General features: G+C 48.6%; 2 protein-coding genes across 2 annotated transcripts in view; one reads left to right on the forward strand and one right to left on the reverse strand.

Moving 5' to 3' along the window:
• Tbxas1 (thromboxane A synthase 1) overlaps window positions 1-17,623 on the forward strand; it is a 172,757-nt gene extending 155,134 nt beyond the window's left edge. The window contains exons 10-13 of the mRNA XM_005365850.3: window positions 9,527-9,618; window positions 14,845-14,982; window positions 16,638-16,800; window positions 17,208-17,623. Of these exons, the coding sequence (XP_005365907.1) occupies window positions 9,527-9,618; window positions 14,845-14,982; window positions 16,638-16,800; window positions 17,208-17,285 (471 nt within the window). The 3' untranslated portion in view covers window positions 17,286-17,623. The remainder of the gene's footprint in view (window positions 1-9,526; window positions 9,619-14,844; window positions 14,983-16,637; window positions 16,801-17,207) is intronic.
• Window positions 17,624-18,245: 622 nt separating this feature from the next.
• Window positions 18,246-21,921, reverse strand: part of Parp12 (poly(ADP-ribose) polymerase family member 12) — a 39,446-nt gene continuing 35,770 nt past the window's right edge. The window contains exons 10-12 of the mRNA XM_005365851.2: window positions 21,367-21,497; window positions 20,339-20,490; window positions 18,246-19,383 (exon numbers count right to left, since the gene is read on the reverse strand). Of these exons, the coding sequence (XP_005365908.1) occupies window positions 19,058-19,383; window positions 20,339-20,490; window positions 21,367-21,497 (609 nt within the window). The 3' untranslated portion in view covers window positions 18,246-19,057. The remainder of the gene's footprint in view (window positions 19,384-20,338; window positions 20,491-21,366; window positions 21,498-21,921) is intronic.

The raw sequence follows: 21,921 nt of genomic DNA on the forward strand, positions 1-21,921 counted from the left end.
GTGTGTGTGCATAAGTGTGTGGTGGGGTGGACGGGTATGTGTGTGTGCACATAAGTGTGTGGTGGGAGTGGACGGGTGTGTGTGTGTGTATATGTATTATCTTCTTTCATTTGTTTCCTAAGCTAATCCCTTAATGGCCTGGGCCTCTGAGCCCGGCACACCTGAAAAATAATCCCTTTGTTTGTGTGAGATGAATCCTGGCTTTTTTTCTTTTAATGTGGATAAAAATAGATGCCATGTACACTCTCCTCGTGGCTTCCTCTGAGCTATGAATGGATTTCTGCCTCTAACGCTGCCAAATTCTCTAAACCTAGCATGCAGTACTTTTGGAGCATTGCTGCGTAAGCCAGGAAACTTGAGAGATTGCTCGTGTGTGTGTGTGTGTGTGTCCGTGCGTGTGTGTGTGTGTGTGTGTCCGTGCATGCAAGGGTGTGGGCACACCACACACATACATACACACACACACACACACACACACACATTCAGGCCCTTGTGGCATCTCATTCAAAATCTGAAACAGCTCACAAAACCCACTAAGCTCCTGTGAAATCTCAGAAAAGAACCCTCAGTGTTGGAAGAAGTTAGAGACCCACCTTGTGAGGAAGCCAGTAACATCCTAGGCCAGATAGTGAGAGAGACCCAGGACAGGCAGTGAGACCCCAGGACAGACAGTGAGACACTGGGCTATACACCTCAAGGAATGCTTTGCTCCCCAGTTTTTAGTCAAAAGTGCAACACTAAGGTCACCACATTCCCCACAAACCAGTCCCATGCTATGGTCTGTGCTCACTAGAGAAGCCAGGTGCATGGAGCCCTTTTTTCACCTGTGTCTGTTGTGCCTGTGTGTCCCCACGACTGTCCCTCCCCTCCAAAGATTTCTAATCTCTGCATCTAGAGAGAAAGGCCACATCGCTAAGCCCTGTTTGTACAACACGGAAGCAGCACGGGGTGGTCGTGAGGGAGCCCCTATCCATGCCATGTGAAGCTGCTGCTTCAGAGGGACAGCAGGGAGCTGGCCACTTCTAGTTCCTCTGACAAAACAAGAAAATATTCATTTTTCTATTAGGTCTCTGAATCTCCAGAAGAAAAATCTTTGCAAATCAATGCCCTTTTATGTCTTTATTTTTATTTACACTCCAGGTCACATCTGTGTACACACCTAGTGTGTGGATCTGTGCAGGTCTGTAAGCGTGTGTCTAGCTTTCCAAGAACATGATAAACACACACATACACAATCTCAATGTAGAAACACAAGGCAACTATGAAAGGGAAACACTATTTCCCACTTAAAAGATGCATCAATAGCCTGGGTGTGATGTTAGACACCCAGCACTTGGAAAACTGAGGCAGGAGGATCCCAAATTCATGGCCACCTAGGGCTCCAAAGTAAGAGCCCCTATCTCAAAAAAAGGGAGGGAAACAAATCAAAACAAAAGCAGTGTTTAATAATGTTTAATATAGGGAGCTAGCGAAATGGCTCAGCGGTTAACAGGGCTTTCAGAGAACCTTTTGTAGAGGACCCGGGTTCAAGTCCCAGCACACACCATCTGTGACTCCAGTTCCAGGGACACCATTTTCTGAACTCGTAGGGGAGGGGAGCAGGCAGACACACGAGGCACATGTATACACGCAGGCAAAACATACACATAAAATAAATGTTTAAAAAAAGGCTAAGAGGCCAAAAATCTAAGAAATAAAAGTAGAATTTCCTGCCTCGTAAAGATCAAACGTAAATGAAGCTCCCTGGAAGTCAAGGGAGCCTGACGTGAGAATGTAAGCACAGGGCAGGTCCCACGCACACTTTTCATTTCCATTTTTCCTGATATTTCATTTTCTCCTTTCTAAGAGCACAGAAATTCATTTTATGAAGCAAATCTCAGCTGAAATGACTTTGGTCAGCCCTGGGAATGGCTTTTTTTCCTAACACTCTTTAGGGAGGACAGATGTCTCCTCGGGAGACCTGCCAGTGGGCATGTCCCAACAGAAGTGTCAACAGTTTGTTGCTGTTTCCAGAAACTGCCATTTTCATCTTCCATTTGCCCTTCCTGTGAGTTGGGGTGGACATCCATGGTGACCTGTTGATGGTGCCCTGGCAACTGGGCCGCAGCCCTAGCTACTGTGGGATCCCCTCAAACCTGTGCCCTATGCTTGTGGAATACGGTGGCTCCACAAGGAATGGCAGGGACAGCAGGACAGACGGGGCTACTTTAAGGGAGAGAGGTGGGTTTTGGGTTCCTTACAATTCCACTTCTAAGTCTGGAGGTCGCGGAGCCCAGGTGACTTCATAATGTTATCTTTTGGGAAAGGAGAAGCTTGACATGTCGCCTGGCTTGAAGTAAGAGAGTATTCTGTTTTACTCAGCCCTCAGTTTTCCCAGCCCTCCAAGCCAAACAGACCACACCCTACTACCTTAATTCTCCTGCTGCTGCCCTCTTCCTACGGACAATATGCAAAGGTTAGAAACTGGGCCAGCAGCCGAAGGTGGGCCAGCTAGAGCTCGGTGCTGGCTGTTGCTCCAGCCCCTCCCTTCCACTAGCTAGTTAGGTGTGTGTGTGTGTGTGTGTGTGTGTGTGTGTGTGTGTGTGTGTGTGATTTGTATACATGAGGGCTTGTTTACTCATGTTGGCACATGTGAAAGCCAGAAGTCAACATCAGGTACTTGTCATTCTCCACACCCCCTTTTTTTGAGACAAGGTTTCTCATCAGACTGAGAGCCTGCCATGTCCACTAGACCGGCTTGTCAGTGAGCCCTGGAATCCTCAGTCTCTGTCCCCAGCGCTGGGGTACAGAGTGTGCTGCCATGCCTAGTTTTTATGTGGGTTCTGGGGATCTGAACTCAGGTTCTCGTGCTTGGACAGCAAGCACTTTGCCTACTGAGCCATCTCCCTGGTCCCAACAGATGCTATTTCTGTTTTAAACATGCAGAGTAAGCCTTTTCTTCCAAGGACGCTTTCGCGAGCGTGTGTGTGTGTGTGTGTGTGTGTGTGTGTGTGTGTGTGTGTATTTTATCTTTTTGAAACAGGGTCTTTCACTTAACCTAGAGCTTGCTTGCTAACTCAGACCTGCTGGCCACCCAGGATCCTCCTGTTGCTTCCTCACTAGTGTTGGATTACAGGCATGTGACGCCAGTTGAAGGGCAAGCACTCACAGACAGACAGAGCGCCACCGCAGTGCCTCACAGACAGACAGGGCGCCACCGCAGCACCTCATAGACAGACAGACAGAGCGCCACCGCAGCGCCTCACAGACAGACAGACAGAGCACCACCACAGCGCCTCACAGACAGACAGACAGAGCGCCACCGCAGCACCTCACAGACAGACAGACAAAGGACCACCGCAGCACCTCACAGACAGACAGAGCACCACCGCAGTGCCTCACAGACAGACAGAGCACCACCGCAGCACCTCACAGACAGACAGACAGCACCACCGCAGTACCTCACAGACAGACTGACAGAGCGCCACCGCAGCGCCTCACAGACAGACTGACAGAGCACCACCGCAGCGCCTTACAGACAGACAGACAGGGCACCACCGCAGTGCCTCACAGACAGATACTTCCTTCACCAAGCTTCTCAACCTTCCCTTTTGTCAAATGAATCCCATCAACAACCGCAACAGCACACACCACTTAGTGTGTTTCTAAATGCCCAAGAAGGCCCACATCTAGAAGGCCTGCCATGTGCCACATCCTCTCGCCCAGCAGTTGCTCTTTGGCATCTTCTCTTGGAACAAATGGTCACCCAGGTGGGACTCCTTTCTCTGTCCTGTGCACGGCACACTGTCATCCACCCAGGGTTCATGACCCCCACTTGTCAAGCCTGCCAGAACCATCTTAATTCTTTGCACCCACCTCAAGAGTTTCTATAGTCGGCCCCACTCAGTGCTGCAGGGCTTACATTTTTATTTGGTATTTTAACTTTTTATTTTGGAAGACTTCACTAGATAAAATTAGAAGGCTAGGGGCTGGAGAGATGGTTTAATAGTTGCCTATCCAGAGAATCCAGGCTCTGTTCCTAGTACCTACACGTTGGCTAACAACTGTCTGTAACACCAGTTCAAGAGCATCCAAAACCCTCTCTGCTTCTGTGGACACTGAACACACATAGAGCATAGACATATATGCAGGCTAAACACCCAAACATACAATGTAAAAATGAACTGCTAGGCAGTGGTGGCCCACGCTTTCAATCCCAGCACTGGGGAGGCAGAGGACTCTTAAGAGTTTGAGCTAGTTCCAGGAGAGCCAAGGTTACACAAAGAACCCCTGTCTCAGAGGGAAAAAAAGAAAGGGAACAATGTCTGTAAATTACAAGGTTATTTAAGGGACACCTATGAACCCGTCACCCACTTCAACAAGTACTATCTCGTGGGTAAATGGAGTCACTATTTACATAACTTTTCTCCACTCTCAAGATGTTTTTTAAGCCCCATATTCCCTTCTCATGTCATCTGCAAACATTTTTGTGTATTTCTCTAACATGGTCAGTGTATTCTGTCTATTTCTAAAACTCGATCACCAAACAAACCGCAATTTTTTCAAAACGACAACTATTTCATTGGGCTCAGAGTCCCCCAATGAGCCATATTTGTTTCACATTAGTGAGAAGCCCCATCCATCCACACAGCTGACTTTATGAAGGTCAGTGTGAGCACTGCTCCCTCCTGGCACCTCTTCTGTTCTCCCATCCGGCCCTCTCCCACTTGCTTAGACCCTAGCTGACTGAGAGCTGGAGGAAGGTGGTGGCCATGTAGCTCCTGTGCGTGGCACAGGGCTTACAGCCTGGGTGAAGAAATGGGCGGTTTCCCAAGCCGAATGGGCTCTCTGTCCCTCTCAAGCCTATTCTACAACATCAGTGACATTCAGTTTTGTGATTTGTTAGATGTGTGGTTCCCCAAAGCACAAGCCCTTGTCTTCCTGGGCCTCTGGCATCAAGCCCAGCAGCATCTGAGGTGTTTGTTCGCTGTCAGAGTGTTGGTTGCAGGAGTGCTCAGAACACCCCTCAGCAAGACTCCCGGTTCGGCAGCAGGCTTTCTCTTTGGGTCTCAGCTTTTTTTCTCCTCTCTATCATGAAGAAACCAGTTGCAATGATTTCTGAGGCCCCTTTCAGGAACCAGGGAGTCCCCCATTCACCGTACGCTTGCTGCCCTCTCCTGGTAGGCTCAGCTCAGGACCTTTATGTCCCTGAGATGCCGGGAACAAATAGGGATGGGTCCACTGCTCTGTGAGACACAGCTTGCAATTTTGTTGCCTGGCCTGGATTTAATTTAGATGAAGGGTGTGTTTCTCTTCACCTCGTTGACCTACTCCTCCTGTGTGATGGGCACCTGAGGTTCCAGGAAAGCTCTGGAAAACCCCCACAGGCCATCATGTCCCAGAGAATGGGCCCAAGGGCCCACATAGACCGAGAACATTGGACTGAGGTGATGGTCACAGGCGCACTTGTGTCAAAGTTTAGGGGTAGTGGAGAAAGCCCGTGCAGAGAAGAACAAATGAAGGGGTTGGCTTTAGAATGAAGGCGCCACTTAGCCTGCCTAGTGATCTTCTTGTTTGACAGATCCTGACGGTTTATAATCCACACAAGTTTACCAGCACCACTTACCCACCAGAGACACAGCTCCAAGATAACACACTCACACACACACGCACGCACGCACATTCATGCACACGCAGGCACACACGCACGCACATGCACACACACGTACATACACACACACAGGCTCACACGCACGCACACACACACACATACACACACAGGCACGCGCACGTGCACACAGTTCTAGACTGTGGTGTGGTCACCAGGTCCCTCCCTCCCTTCCTTTCTTCTTTCCTTCCACATCTTTACATTTGTTAGAACGCCTGCGGCTGCAGATAGCAGAATTCAACATGCCAATGACTTTGTCCAGCGGTGAGAACTTGTCTGGAGCAGGTGGCAGTGGGAACTGGAATCCTATGAGGCACCAGGAAGTGACCTCTGTCCTTTGCCCCCTGCTTCTCTCTTTATGTGTAATTGGTTTCTTTCTTAGAACCGACTGGTGCTGGGTGGTGGTGGTGGCAGTGGTGGTGACATACGCCTTTAAAATCCCAGCACTCAGGAGGCAGAGGCAGGTGGATCTCTGTGAGTTTCAGGCCAGCCTGATCTACAGAGCAAGTGTCAGGGCAGGACAGGCTCCAAAGCCACACAGAAAAACCCTGTCTCAAATAAACAAACAAACAAAAACCAGCTGGTGCTTTGTACTCACTACTCCTTGAGGCAGAAGGTGGCCACCAACAGCCCATGACTTACCCTCCCTCAACCTCTGGCTTCTTTCCCTTTACCCCAATCCAGATTTCTATACTGGTCCCCTTGAACCAGCTAACCAAATCCTGCAGAGCCGACCATACAATCAGTGAGTCCCAAAGCAAAATGCCAACATTGGACTCTACTCAAAAGGCAGCAGGAAGTGCCCACCAGGCAGGTGTGCCCACCAGGCAGGTGTAGCGCTTTTCCCTTTCCTCCACGTTCTCTTGGTGGGTTTGTCAGGATGCTGCTTCATTTCTACTCAGTGTTAGCCTTAGTAAAGAAAGAAATCTAAACTTCTAATTATTTACTTGGATTTTTTCCGTCTTCACATCCTGCAAAGTCAGTTACTGAAGTCGCATCAGAACCCCTGAAATGCACAGTTCATGTTTTGTGAACTCAATGGCCAGAGGAAAGTGAACCCCTGAAGATGGAAAGCAGAAGAGAAATTGTTCCCAGAACCCCCACGCTCCCCAGACCCCCCACGCTCCCCAGACCTAGGCTGTGCTGAGGGAGGTCAGATCTTCACAGTATCCTGAGCCCGAGTCCTAAGCCTGGATGAGAGGCGGGGAAGGATGAGAGCCGAGTATAGTGGCACGTTATTTGTGCTTTAGGAAAGAAAGCTTGCCTGGAGATCCGTGCAAAGCAATCAACTAGTCAGCCATACAGGCTGGGCAGTGATGGTGCACACCTTTAATATAGCTCTAGAGAGGATTATAAAATGGGATAGTACAGGTCTCATATCAGTCTCAATCTGAGGATTCCTGGAGGCAGGACCACCCATTTTCGGTCAGGGGTAGAGGTAAGAGCCAGTGGCTGGCTGCTTTGTTTTTCTGACCTTCAGATTGAACCCCAACATCTGCCTCTGGGTTTTTATTATTTGTGCTACAGCTGGGGAAGTTGGTCCAGGTGTCTCCCTTTCCCATAGTCCCCACGGCAGACTGCTATTTCCAGGAGTCTTGAGTCGCTGTGCCTTTGGCTAGGCCCTCCGCATACATACCCCATGCTCCTCCAGCTTGAAGCTAAGACGGCCACCATGGTCACCCCAAGATGCTGTAACATATGTGAGCCTCATTCGCATTCTCTGTGTCTGTGTCCTGGGGGCAAGACAGCCACTGAGAACTCATCCATGGGAGGAAGCCCAGGGGGCAGGGATTAGAACCCCAGAACATAAATAGAGCAGTGACGCTGTTAGCAGTCTCAGGACGCAGTCACACACACAGGGCCTAGGATGGAGGTGGAAGTGTGAAGCCAAGGAAGAGCCCCAGCTAGGAACAGTTCCCCGAGTGGAGGTGGGAAAGGGCTGGGAAAACCAAGCAACAGTTGACATTTTATATTACAAAGTGCAAACATCTCCCTTGCCTTCTAAACACACTCACAGACAGATTCGACTCCATGTCCGTACTGAAGCCTGACTCTTGGTGGGCCATCACTAGTGGCTACAGAGTTTATTATAGACTTCAAGACTCCAGGTGCCCTGACCCTGCCTCCTCTCCCACCACCGACTTTTCTGTATTTATAGCCATTTCCCAGGGAACACCACTGTGGCCCCAGGATGCTCACAAAGGGGGGGGGGGAGGAGCAGTTGTGCCCCACCTAGTGGTGTGGCCGGATGGTCACTCCTGGTTGTGAGCCTCTTTCCTGCATGGCCAATGAAGTCACCTGGAGCTGGTCTGTGGAGAGTGACAGCCGCAGGATGAGCTTGGTCACGGGGCTGCCTCTGGCTGCTCTGCAGGGGGTTGGGGGGCAGAAGAAAGTCCTCCCCCAGATTAGGGATTCTGCTCGGATGGCTGTTGAAGGCTGTTACCCGCTGTGGTTACTCCCCCCCCCCCAAGTCGCTATGACAAGGTCCCTGACAGAAACCACATTTAGCCAAAGAAAGGGTCACTTTGACTCACTGTTTCAGAGAGTTCAGCCTGTCACCATAAGGACCTTCAAGGTCCTCCTCTAGTTCCCCGCCTCTGTAAGGCTCCTGACCTCTCTAAATAACGTTACCACCTGGAGAAACACGCATTCAAAGCATGAGCCTATGGGAGCATTTCAGAGACAAACAGCAACGCCCACCCAAACAGAACACACCCCACCCCAACAAGAAGCGCAGTGGCAGGCTGGGAGTGCCTGGATCAGACCCTGCCCCACCCATGGGGTACCCACAACCTGCTGAGGACACACACACCGATCTGTCCCTGTTCCTAACCAGGAGATGTTAGGAAACCTGACACCTGCACTCCCAAAATTTAATCCGTCTTTTCCAACTTCTTATCTGATGTGTGAGACTATTGCTATTTCGCAGCTTTTTCTCATCCTGACTTGTATTCCTCCTCTTGGGCTTTGCCTTTTCATACCCTCTGACAGCTTTTCGCCTGAGCTGTCTCTCCTTGTTGGTGTATAATAGCTTTGGGGGGGGTTGTTAACTGTTCATCCTTGCTAACCGTTGCAAGCTTTTATTCTTTGCGACTTCTCTCTGTCTTTTTGCTTTATTGCCATACCAATTACTATGCAGGTGACAGCCAGCCTGAGCCTCAGCTTCCTCATTTAAAAGACTAGGAAATACCTGCCATCTCGGCTTGCTGGGAGGATTAAACAAGGGCACTTCACAAGTGCGCGGGCTTGGTACTTAGCCATGCCACACGCTCCGGGCACTGTGATTGCCGCGGTTCTCTCAAGAGTCGGCCTCTGTTGCTCTTCCTGTGGCTGTGGTAAAATACTGACAGGACTTAAGAGGGAAGGGTTCATTTAAGCTCACAGACTCAGGTTACAGCCCTCATGGTGGGGAAGTCAAGCCTAAAGCCGCCAGGTCACAGTCCTATGAGAGAAGTGAATGCACCCCGCCAGAGCTCAGCTCGGTTCCCCAGTTACGCAGCCCAGAATCTCCTGCCTAGGCAATGGCGTCACCCACAGTAGATGAGTCTCCTTCTCTCCGTTTACCCTGTCAGGATTGTACACTCCAAGCTCATCTCCCAGGTGACTCTCCCTTCTGTCAAGTAGACAATATAAACCATCACACCAGATCTCTTTATGCTACACCCAGAGATCCCCAAGTCCCGGGCTGCACTTCCTTGTCTTTGATAATGAAACAGAGCAAGCAGAATATGCTGGGGGATGAGCAGGGGAAGCAGCCCCTGAGAGGCCGTCTGGATGGGAGTGTCACAGAAATGTTTGCTGAAGTTGGGGCAAGAGCTCATGAAAACGACCAAGAGCCGTGAGAATCCTAACACAACCTCCGTTTGCTCCCTGCCTCAGCCAGCCCCTGAGTACTGCAGCCTGCAGGAAGGCCTGCCCTATCTGGACATGGTGATTGCAGAGACCCTGAGGATGTACCCACCGGCTTTCAGGTATGGCCACAGAACCTTGACATCACTGTTTGGGGCCTTTTCACTGATCCTCTGTCTGTTGCTGCCTCTCATCGCACGCGTTCCTGGGTTTCTTTGTATCCCCTGGAGCACCAAGCCCATTCTCCCGCAGGCTAACATTTACCGAACTTCACTAGCCTTTCCTACCATGGCCTTCCTCCTCAGCCCTGTCCCTTTGGCCTCTTGGCCTTCGATGGAATCTCATCACCCCTGCCCACTGACTCATCCATCCATCCATCCTTCATTCACCACCTCTATAGTGAGTGCTGAGCACTAGAAAATGAGCCTATACCCAAAGCAGACTAAAGTCCTTGCCCTGGGAGGCAACATTCATTCTGCGGATGACCATCTAGGGCTAGAATGTTCTGGAATGTTAGTGTCCAACAGCCCCTGCTGGAGCTCTCACATTAGACTTCATAGCAAGGATTTCTTTTTTCAAAGATTTGCCGTGTGTGTGTGTGTGTGTGTGTGTGTGTGTGTGTGTGTGTGTGTCCCCAGCAGCGAGGGCTGCTCGTCCCAGCACTTCAGGCTGTGACTACACTTCACATTACATTCTTGACACATCTCAGTACTCACAACAAACATCACACCAACCTTCAGGTCTGCTTCTTTCAAATGCCCCCAGACCAAGTGCCCCCTGGGGAAAGGCATCTTAGCCAGGGTCCCTTGAGGGCAGTGAAATAGCAGAGGTCTCAGAAGTCGCAGGAAGTATTTGATCGCGACTTCACTCAGCACTTCTTCCAGTACCACACAGACCATATGGAGATACCTTTTGTCATTTTCAAGAGAAAATGTGATCTGAGGGTAGCTCAAAGAGAATTCCAAACCACAAACATGACAGGGTATGTGTATAGCTACAATCTAAAATGTGCTGGCCCAGAAGCAAATATTCAAAGTTGCTGTAGTGTGAGCTGAGGGTCTCTTGATAGAGATCAGCTCATTAACTCAAAAGCTTCCTTGCTGCTCTCGATGCTGGCAAAAAAGACGCAAGTCTATGGCCCTGCTGTGGCATTCTTAGAAGCCACAAGTAACCTGATGTCCAATCCTTTTTCCTTCTTCGTGATTTATACCCAGCTTTCCTCCCAGGGGACTTGGCAGGCAGCTGGTATGCACTGCAAAGTGCAAATTCAAAACAAAACTCAAGACTAAACACTTGGTAGTAAAACAGAACAAGGCGACTTCAAGGACCATCTCCAAGTCCCAGCAGTGAGTGATAATGGGGTCAGGTCTTTCTATAGTTGCTGAGATTCCTGGGAAAGAGGGAACTTTCTGAGCTGAACAATGGTATCTGTCCAGGAAGAAATTAGATAAACTAGTCAGGCTGGGTACGGTGGTGTACACCTTTAATCCCAGCTCTCAGAAGACAGTTCTCTGTGAGTTCCAGGACAGCTAGAACAGCATAGTGAGAGCTTATCTCAGATATTTACAGAAAATGGTTCAATGGTAGTTTACATGTCCCTCCATAACGAAATAACAAACAAACCCAACCTCACTGTGGCAGTGTGAATGTAATTGGTCCCCATAATCCCAAAAGCAGTGGTACTATTTGGAGGTGTGGCCTTGCTGAAGTAGGTGTGTCCTTGTTAAAGGAAGTGTGTCACTGTAGGGGTGGGCTTAGAGGTCTCTTTTGCTCAAGCTTCGCTCAGTGTGACAGACAGTTCACTTCCTGCTGCCTTCCAATCAAGATGTAGCCAGCACCATGTCTGCCTGCAAGCTGCCATGCTCCCTGCCATGATGATAATGGACTGAACCTTTGAAACTGTAAGCAAGCCACCCCACTTAAATGTTTTCATTTTTAACAGTTGCTGTGGTCACAGTGTCTTTTCACAGCAACAGAGACCCTAACTAAGACAGCAGTTGGTACCAGGGACTGGGGTATTGCTGTAATAGGCCTGACTATGTCTTTGCTTGGTAAGATTTGGACTTAGTTAGGTACTTTAGGTTAGGAAAGCAGTGGAATGGTTAAGCACTTTAATGGGCCATACTAGTAGGAGCATGGAAGATGGTGGAGCTGAGTGTGATTTGATGAACTGTGGGGGCTACCTCAAGAGGTTTCAGAGGAGAATTTTAGCATGTTGCCTAGAGATCATTCTTGTGATATTTTGGTAAAGAGTGCGGCTGCTTTTTGCCCTTGTCTGAAGAGTCTGCCTGAGGCTAAAGTGAAGAGTTTTAGATTAATTCCGTTGGCAGAGGAAATCTCAAAGCAGCCTGGTATAGATTCTGTCATGTGGTTATTAGTGGAAACTCTAATGAAGATTTATAATGAAAAGGAGCAAACCGGGCAAAAAAAAAATACATGTACAGATTTAGAAAAGGGGTACCAGGAAGTGGAAGAGTTAAATCCTGTGTTCAATATGAGAATTCTGTCAACTTCTAAGTCTATCTATCCCAATTACAAATTCTGGAAATATGGAAATAACTACAGGATGAGTTTGGGGACCTACTGGACCTACTGTGAGTCAGATATCAGCTAAAACTCCACTAGTCACCTGACCTCCATAAGCCTCTACTTTAACTGGAGGGCCACACTGTTTCTTGGGATCTCCTGGAATTAGCATCAATTCAGAACCAGTATCCAACATACTCCACAAAGTCTGATTGTTCCTTTCCCCCAGTCTACAGCTACCTTTAAAAGGCCTCAGGTCCCTCTGGGGAAGAACTGGAGAAAGGCTGACTGTAAAACTTTTAGGTATTTTTTTGCCTCAGGGCAACCTGGCCACCCCGTCTTGCAAGTTGTAAGAAACAGTTCATTAAGTAATGGTTGCTGTGAGAAGTTGGGGTAAGACAAGACACAGAACTCCAGGAACCAAGGGCAATCATCATAGACAGGCTCGTTGTGAAAGGCCAGTAAAGGTGACTCAGAATGGGCTCTGCTCTCAGTCCTAGCTCCACACACCATGCAGCCAGAGTAGGGAAACACCTCCCACGTAGGAATGGCTTCCACTCACCTTCTCATGGTCTTGGTCTCCGGTACCCATCCCAAGCTAGCTCTGCCTGCCCCCTGCTCCCAGCTTCCTGGTTTCTGATTCACTCTCTTCTCCTTGTCACAGCTTTATTTCACGAGCTACAGTTGCATTTGTCAGGTTCTCTAACAGAACAGCTAACAGAATTGAAAATATACACATATGGAATTTATTAGCTTATCTTACGGCTGTGGTCTGAGCGGTCCAGCAATGGCTGTCTCCTGACAGAAAGGCTGAGAGGATCTGGGGGTTGTGCAGTCCGTGAGACTGGATATTTCAGCAGTCTCAATCTGGTGCTGGAGTCCCAGGGAAGTCCTAAAGAGTTTAAGGTTTTCAATCTGCCCTGGAATCCTGAAGAAGCAGGTTCTAACACCAGGGAAGAAATGGTTCATCAACAGCACAGATGATGACCTTGCCAATGAGAATGAGGACAAGCAGGCAAAAAGCAAAAGCTTCCCCCTTTCATGTCCTTTTATGTGGGCTGCCACCAGGAGGTATGGCTCATATTTAGGGGGTGTCAAGGTTTATATTGGGGAATTGATCCCCTTAAACCTCTCAGGGTTCAGAAGGATCGCTATAGTGGGTGAAAACCTGACTAATAAGGCCTGAGGGTAAACAAAATAAATGAGCTCCATGGGTGTTTTTATCATGTCCCATTTATTCCTTCTATGCTCTCTCTCCTGCTCTCTTGATGTTTGTTTCCCTTTCGATGTTCTTCCTCCATGTTCCTTGCTGTTCTTTTCATCCCCCAGGGTTCCCAGTTTATATACCCCCACAGACATACCTAACAATTCCCCGGTAAATAACAATGATTCCAAGCATGCGTTTCTTAGGGCTAACAGGATGGCTAAAAGACTGACAAGGTATGTCTCAGAAGGGGTGGGGCTGTGAGGCTACCCAGCAGATACCGGGAGGATTAGGATGGAGCTCGGCCCCCTGGGCCTAAGCATCAGGGTGCTGTATTCACTGCCACCCAGGTGAGAAGGGATTTCTTTCTCTGGGGCTGGTTTAGTGACCCAAGCTTTTTTCCTGTATATTTTAGGGGTAAAGGTACAAACAGTTAATTTCCTAGACTAAGACCTTGTGTCAAGTGAAAGGTGAAGGTAAGTACAGAATATTAAGAGCTTGTTAGGGTAGAGCAAAGGCCAGTAGGTTATCCTCTCCTAGGTTGGCTGTTGGAGAATTCAGGGCCACCCAGACCTGTTTATCAGTAAGGGCAGACATGCTGTCTCTCCTGCTCAGTGCCTCCTGTTTAGGGCTCCTTTCTCGTCCATAAGGATAACTGTGGGGGACTAGCTTTATGCAGATTTGACTATGAGAGCAAAGGTTTGGCTGAGTGAATGCTTTCACACCAGGGCCCCACGGTGTGGGAGAAGGTATACAGTTGCCAGTACAGGAAAGGTCAGGTTTATACACTGCTGGGATACTTTGGGATAAATCCCATTATGGTAGGAAGAAACGTCATGATTTCACAAGACTTCTACAGAACTGAGTGGCTACCCAAAAGACAAGTGTTCCCTAAGCTTTGCAAATCGTCCTCATCAGAGTACATTCCCATGAGTCTGTCTAGGGATCTGTCAGCTGTACTTTTACTGTATAATACTTGTGGCTCTCATCAAGGGTGGGTCTCCATCTCAAATAATCCAACCAAGGAAAGGCTCACAAGTGTGCCCAGTTGCTTGAGTTTTAGTTAATTTGGTTGTAGTTGTTAACAACCAATATTATCCATTAATTAGTCAGTGGCATTATAAAGGCTAAGGTGTACGTTCACAGTCCGCAGGATGGGCCGCCCAATGCTTTCAGGATCTTAACATGAGAACAGTCCACGGAATGAGGAGCAGAGGGCAGAAGCCCGACAACAGGGCTATCCTACCAAATGAGAGGAGACGAAGTGAAAGGGGAAGTGGGGGTATGAGAGCAAGAAGACATGAGAGAACACAGCTGAGGAACAACCCTTAGCTTAGCCAGAATGTAGCCCCTGGAAGCCACCTCTGCAATCTCCACATACGTGGAGGGCTCCCCAGGGCTCAGCCCTGGATGAGGCATCATCTACAAGGCACATCACAAGGGCCTTGAGATCGGAAGGAGTGTATGGGACAAAACCTTGGTTTCTCTCTGGCGCACCCTGGTAAGAGGGCTCAGTCCCGTCTCTAGCCTCACTCCATGCTCCATCTTGGGTCCCATTAACACTCACAGCCCTATCCACTGGCACAATGGCAAGCGTTCCTGCCTCTATCTCCCACAGATTCACACGGGAGGCAGCACAGGACTGTGAAGTGCTGGGACAGCACATCCCCGCAGGTGCCGTGCTGGAGATAGCCGTGGGCGCCCTACACCGTGACCCAGAGCACTGGCCACACCCTGAGACCTTTGACCCTGAAAGGTAAGCAAATTCTGTCTAGAAACGGGTCCTTGAGGGATGTGAGTGTATGGGATAGAATTTGCCTTAGAGACAGCAGCTAGGGAGTCATGGGCAAAGTCGACCCCAAATGAAGATCACAGCCATTCAGACAGACTGGGAGGCACCATTTCCAAAGGAAAAGCTGAATTCATAGATCTAGCATGACAGCAGTAACGCACACAAGAATCAGTATCTTTTATTTGTCCAAGCCAGAACACAGGAGGCAGGGTTGGTTTTTGTCTATTTTTTTAGATTTCATTTCTAATTATGTGTAGTGTGTGCACGTGGGCATGCATGCAAGGATGTGCATGTGAGTGTAGGTACCCACGGAGGTCTCAGAGGAAGCTCTAGGCAAGAGTGAGCTGCCCAACATACATACTGGGAACCAAACTTTGGTCCTCTACAAGAGCAGAACATGATCTTAACCACTGAACCATCTCTCCACCTTGTGGAGTTACATTTTGTGTGTGCACAAAAAAGCAACAAAGCCCATAACTGCCCTTCAAGCCTAAATTCATGAGATCCAATCACCTGGATCCGCTTCTTTCTGTGGACATGGATCTGGTCTACCGCCGACTTCATTTCTAGGCTAGGTGGTATAAGACACCTGGGCATCCCTCAACACCCTACCCTGACAAAAGCAGTCATTTCCCTTCTGTGGCTCAACAGGGGAGGCTGGCAAGGCGCCACTGCGCTCCATTTACTGACTCCATCTGAACCCAGGCCACCTCTACAACCTGCTCATGGGTTGTGAGACTCAGATAACTGACACCCTACAGTTCAGCAAGTCCTGTGAACATGATAAAGATTCATAACCAGAAGCAGCAGTCGTGGGGGCTCACAGCATAAGAAAGCCCAGAAGTGGTAAGAAGCAAGCTGGCCATCACAGATGGGTGACTGTCACCTAGCTCCACAGAGCCAGGGATGAGATCTGATAACAAGTCCAGTCATTCTGCCTTCGGCCCAAATCTGGAAGCTCCCAAGGACTTAAGCTTCCCACATTTTGACCAGCAAAGCTAGGTCAATGGAGAGGTAGCTGCCAGTCTTCAATGAGATAGCAGGTTCGGGCCCCTGGGAGGGCTTCAAGGATGTCGCTAAAGTGAATGGGAGCTTTGCTGAGGCTGTGTGGTCCGATGTGAGGGGAGGGGAGGCCTGACAGGGTCAGGGTGTGCTGGTCAAGCCTTGGGAGTTTGGATTATCTCTGGGCTTCACACATACATGGGTAATAACAACTTCCTAGATGAGGTGAGAGGGTGCACTCAGCTAACTGAATGAAGCTGTTTCTGGGACGGGGCAGGACGGTGCTGAGCAGAGGGACCGAAGTATGGCAGTCAGAGGCCACCAGCTATCCAGAACCTTGACGACAGCCCTGGACACAGGAGCTTCTTGTCCCTGATGGAGGGAGGGGACTCCAGAAAAAGGGGGGTCACTCAGCCAAAAACGAGACTCAACCTACATATCACACATTTACATTATGATTTCTAACAGTAGCAAAATTAGTTATGGGTAGTAATGAAAATCATTTTATGGTTGGGGAGAAACTGTATTAAAAGGTTGCAGCATGAGGAAGGTTGAGAACCACTGCTTTAGATGGAACAGGTGTTTCAGGCCAACTGTAACCTTCCCCTGACCTGTAGGTTCACAGCAGAGGCCCGGCTTCAGCAGAGGCCCTTCACATACCTGCCCTTTGGAGCTGGCCCCAGGAGCTGCCTCGGAGTGCGGCTAGGGCTGCTGGTGGTCAAACTGACACTACTCCAGGTCCTGTACAAGTTCCGCTTCGAAGCCAGCTCTGAGACTCAGGTGAGGGTCTGGTACTCCAGGGTGGCGCCCACCCTGTTTCTCTGCCCCAGAGTAGGTCAGTCTCTGCCTGTGAGCCAGGCTGACCCCTCTCCTCCCAGGGATGCCCCATCTCTTGATCAGAGTGTGATAAAAACTCCAGCTCCATCTCGTCCCACATGTGAGGGGAGTTGAATGCTTGTGCTCAGCTAGGTATCTGCCCATAACTCCGTGATGTTTTCTTATTAGCATCACATAAAGCTGTCATAACTGCCCCTGAAGGGTTTGGGGTACTCAGCTTTTCCTACAGAAGCCAGGAACCCTTCCTCTGGCTTGACTCTTAAGATCTTGTCTCTCAACCCACAGAAAAATTTTCATGAGCCATGCTTTGGGCTAGGTTCTGACAAATATTTTAATTTACTCTATTTTAGGTTCCACTTCAGCTAGAATCCAAATCTGCCCTAAGTCCCAAAAATGGAGTCTACATTAAGCTTGAGTCACGCTGCTGAGACAAAAGGCAGATGGAAAACAGAGCACCTGGTGATGATGACATCTGAGAACCATGTTTGAAGGGCACCCGGGATTCAAACAAAGGCCTCATGTGGAGACAGAAATGTTTAATATTTGTAGACGATATCTTATGTTAGGGTGATTAAAAAGGCACATGGCATGTGAGCATGTTATTTATGTCATAGTTCCTGGATGTTTAATGTCTGTCATGTTTCATTTTGACAGTACGGTTTCCAAGCATGGTTTTCTTGGGACTGAGGTTAAATAAAGGAAAGGTCATTTTGGTTAAACTGAGTATGGTGTCAAAGGAAGTCCTGGCCTCAGGACAGTGGAGGGAAACAGGGACACTTGGGTGAACAGGTCCTGATGACACTGGTATGGACTTTTTTAGCTTCTCGTGATGAATAGGTTTCAGAGAATGTGTGCGGACACTCAGCCTCATGCTTTGACTAAGCAAGGGCAGAAGAAATTAACTGGAAGCTTCCACAGATGGAATAATCCAGGCTAAAGGATCCTTTTCTTTAAAGAGCATCCTGTTGGCTCTCTTCATGCTTGGCTGTGGGGTTCAGGCAAAACCAAACATTCCTGGACACCTGTAGACCTCCAGAGCTACTTCCCTGACAGCTCTCCCAGTCTCTGAGCACTCATCGGCCACTGCAGGAGGCACAACTGCACATACAGACCCCGCAGAAGGAGCAGTCCAAAGCCGGTATGGGAGGGTGGGCATCTGATCAAAGGTGTGAGAATGATGCCTGGTGCAAAAAGGGTACAGAATGCAGGGCAAAAACATGTAGATGCCACTGATTAGAAGAGTCTTTGGGGACCTAGCTGGGATATAACTGGAGATTTTGTGCATATATATAATATGCTTTATTAGCCCACAGGACCCAGGAAAGGGCCTGCTGCCTATCCAGTTCTCTTTAACGGACACTGAAGAATGAACGCCAGCCTTCATCTGCTTCAGATAGTCTTTTATTTCCATACTTTTACTTATGTGACATTTGCAGCACAGGTCATTCGATCTCATTGGGATAGAAAACCCACACCTGGAAGGTGTCCGGTACTTATGGGACTCGGGTACAGGCACTTATGGGGGGGGGGGCATTCATCTACGTCTCCTGTCAGGGGAAACTGTGCTTCACTTACACCAAAAATGCCTGGTTAGTGCCAGAGGGCAGAAGTGACAGTGATGCCTGAGGCCTTCCCAAGGGCTGACTGACAAAAAAAGACCCTCAAAAACAGAATTGTCATACAGACGTAAATTCTTAACAATTAAAATCCATAAAATAGTATGTAGAAATTCTGTGCTTAGCGTTAATAAACATCAAAGCCAGCAAAGAGTTAAAAATACAGTGCCTAACATTACTAAAAGACAAACGTGGGCTCATGATCACTATTGATGAGATCATAAGCCAACCTGAAAGGACCTGAAAACTAGAACTGTTATCAGCCAAGGATTAAGACTGTAGCTTCAAGTCAGGCCTGAGAGCATAGGCCTGTAATCCCAGCTGCTCAGGAGACTGAGGCAGTATGTAATTCTGCAAAACTCTGCCTCTTTAATAATAAAAACATTTTAAAAGGGCTGGGGGTATAGCTCAGTGGTAGAGTGCTTGCCTAGCAAGCACAAGGTCCATCCCCAGCACTAGGGGAGAAAAAAAAAGAATGTGACTTCACTGAGAAGCCACATTAAATGAGAGTTCATTAAAAGTTTTGTTAATAAAAGACTTTCCCAACAGCTCCACCAGAAAGGCCTACTGCATCCTGGCCACACTCATTGCCGGCTGGAGAACAAGGAGCCCAGGGTAACAAAGATAGAGGGGGAAGCCAGGGGCTTGGAGGAAGTGGAGTATTGAATGAGGTACTCAGGGTAGACTTGATGCTTCTCAAAAACTACGAAGATGGTTGGGTCGGACATGCTGTTTACACAGCTGTCATAGAAGGCATTGCTTTGGCCTTCCTTGGCGGGAGGGCGGACGAAAGCAGCATTGCCCCTGATGAAGTCTCCCACCAGCACCCGGGCCAGGAACATGGTGTGGGAACTTGAGTCGGATTTGCTGTAGTGGTGGGAATAGGCAGCATCTCTCGCGAAGTAGCTCCCTGAAATGACACACACAGGCTGCACTAGAAGAGCACATCCTGGCAATGGGGTGCCAGCAGCCTCTTTTTTTTTCAACACCACACCCCTCTTCTACTCCAGTTCTCTACCTTCATCAATCGTGAGGCCATCAACACCTCTTGATGTGGCAGGGCACATGAGGACGTCACCTAACTCAAACCATCCTCAGCTCTGAATCCAGCGAAAACCTGGAGTCTGTGAATACTTTGTTCTAGACTTCGGTTTCTCATCTATAGAATAGGGCTGTCCTACTCAGCCTCAGTGGGTAACATGAAAAATGTTACCCACTGAGTAACGCCACAGCTTGCAACTTTACTGTGAGTTTGAAATTACTACCAAATAATATTTTAAAATAACCAAGAGAAGCTGGGCCATGGTCGTGCAAATCTTTAATCCTAGCACTTAGGAGGCAAAGGCAGGTGGATCTCTGTGAGTTTGAGGTCTGTCTGGTCTACAAGAGCTAGTTCCAGGACAGGCTCTAAAGCCACAGAGAAACCCTGTCTCAAAAAAAACAAAACGAAACCAAAAATAACCAAGACAAAAATGCCTAGAGAAGTCCTATGTGCGAGATGGAATGACACGCTCTTTGGCTTCTATTCTAAGGATGTCATCAAGGCCCAGTCTAGGGTGCTCAGCAAGGTGGGAAAGGTGCTGCTCTCCTCTTCCAACTCTCACCATCTCTTAGAGCCTCCATTCTACCAGAAACAAGTCCCAGTGAGCAGGACCACCTGCTGTAAGCTGATTGAGCTCTCAATCACGTATAATAATGGAGCTATTAATAGCCTGAGTACTGCAGTTCAGGGTTGAGCTGTCCCCACAGAGGCCAGAAGGCAGTGCATTTGTCACTAGCAGCGTGGACTGGCCAGCAGCTCCTGCAGCCTCTTGAGGCTGTCTTCAAGCAGTTCCCAGCTCCTGGTGGAGGTCACCCTGCCTTACCTTTGCCATAGGATGTGCCATGCAGACCACAGACCCGCCAGTCAAAGTTTTGCTGGCAGATGGCATCCACGAAGCTGGTGTTGGTACCGTGGAACAGTTGCCTCTCATCTACTTCCTTCCCCCCATTTTGCTTCTGCATCTGCCCTTTTTGCCTAGAATGGTAGAAACACGCATGTTGAGGACGAAGGTGTTGACCAAAGAACAGCCTCCTAAACCCATTTTCTTAAAATAAATAAATAAATAAATAAATAAATAAATAAATAAATAAATAAATAAATATCATGTGACCGGAAGGTGGCTGTGGCTTCCCTGGCCAATCCCTGGAGGCTTAAGCCACAGAGCACAGAATGAGCAGAAGATGGGTTGGGGTCTGGTCAAAGAGCAAAAAGAAAGCTTCCCCTCCATAGCAAAAGGTTCTAGGATCTAAACAGCTTAGAGGAAGGCATGGGTCCTTCTTCCACCCAGCTCCTGAGTGGAGCTGAACCTGGGAAGCTGGAAAGTAGAGAAAAGTTGTGAGGCTGCTGGTCTGGGGGTGACAGGCATTCACCCTCAGCCCATCCTCCCCTCTCTACTAGGACTCATTTCAGCACTGCAGAGTGCTATGATGTTGTCCCAAACCCATGGGAAGCCAAGTCAGCAAGCCCTAGACCGCCATGGAGGGCCATGATGAATTTCTACCCTGTGTGGAGAAAAGCTGGGTGGCCATGAGCATGCTGGTCCTCATAGGAAGAATAAACAAACAAATGCGGCCACTCCACTCTCTGGCTCAGCTTTAAATTCGCTCTGTCCCACTGATCTTAAGGAAGTCAGAGTAAGAGTGGAGTCTGGCTCTGCTAGCGAAGCTGCAGTCTCTGCACCTTTACACAGGGCTGCTACATCACACAGCCTTAGGGTGAGAAAGGAGAGCAGAGACAGTTCATGGCACACAACAGCCCTGGGCGAGCATGCTGCCTCGGACTGTCCTGGAGAGGCAGAGATGTTGGTAAGCAGCTAGCAGGATGTGGAAGATAGTTATCAGTTGCACACACCACTGGTAGACTTCCCACAGGCCCAGGTTCTGGATCCGCTCGATCTTTTGAACAGAGTAATAAGGCAGTGTACGGTTGAAGAGGTTCCACACCTTCTGGTACTCTTCTGAGGAAGAACTGAGAATAATCTTCTACAAAAGGAAAATAATTTCCATATATTATTGTCATATGATGCAAATACATGAACAATTCCTGAGACCCCTGGGAACCTCTATAACTTCAAGATAAAGCCAAAGAGTGATGATTTGGCCCTCTTCCCTAAGATGCAGTCTCTCCAGAGAAGGAATATTTTCAAAGTATAGTAATTTCCCTCGGGTTCACTTTGAAAATGGCTCATAGGTCAGTAGGTGGTGCCTAATACACCCATCTTAGGTGTCTCCAGGATGTCATTTTTTTATATCCCACATAAGCCAAAACCAAAAAAAGTAGAGCACATGGCCTGTGAGAACTAGAATTACGAAGGTGTGTGAGCTCCTCGGGCCCTTCACATGCTGCCTCCTGCTACTCTGTGTGCTTTGTGCTCTGTACGAGACATTCTCCCAGGACAGGCTCCAT

The sequence above is a fragment of the Microtus ochrogaster genome, unplaced genomic scaffold (genome assembly GCF_000317375.1).
Source record: "Microtus ochrogaster isolate Prairie Vole_2 unplaced genomic scaffold, MicOch1.0 UNK4, whole genome shotgun sequence".
Classification (NCBI taxonomy): domain Eukaryota; kingdom Metazoa; phylum Chordata; class Mammalia; order Rodentia; family Cricetidae; genus Microtus; species Microtus ochrogaster.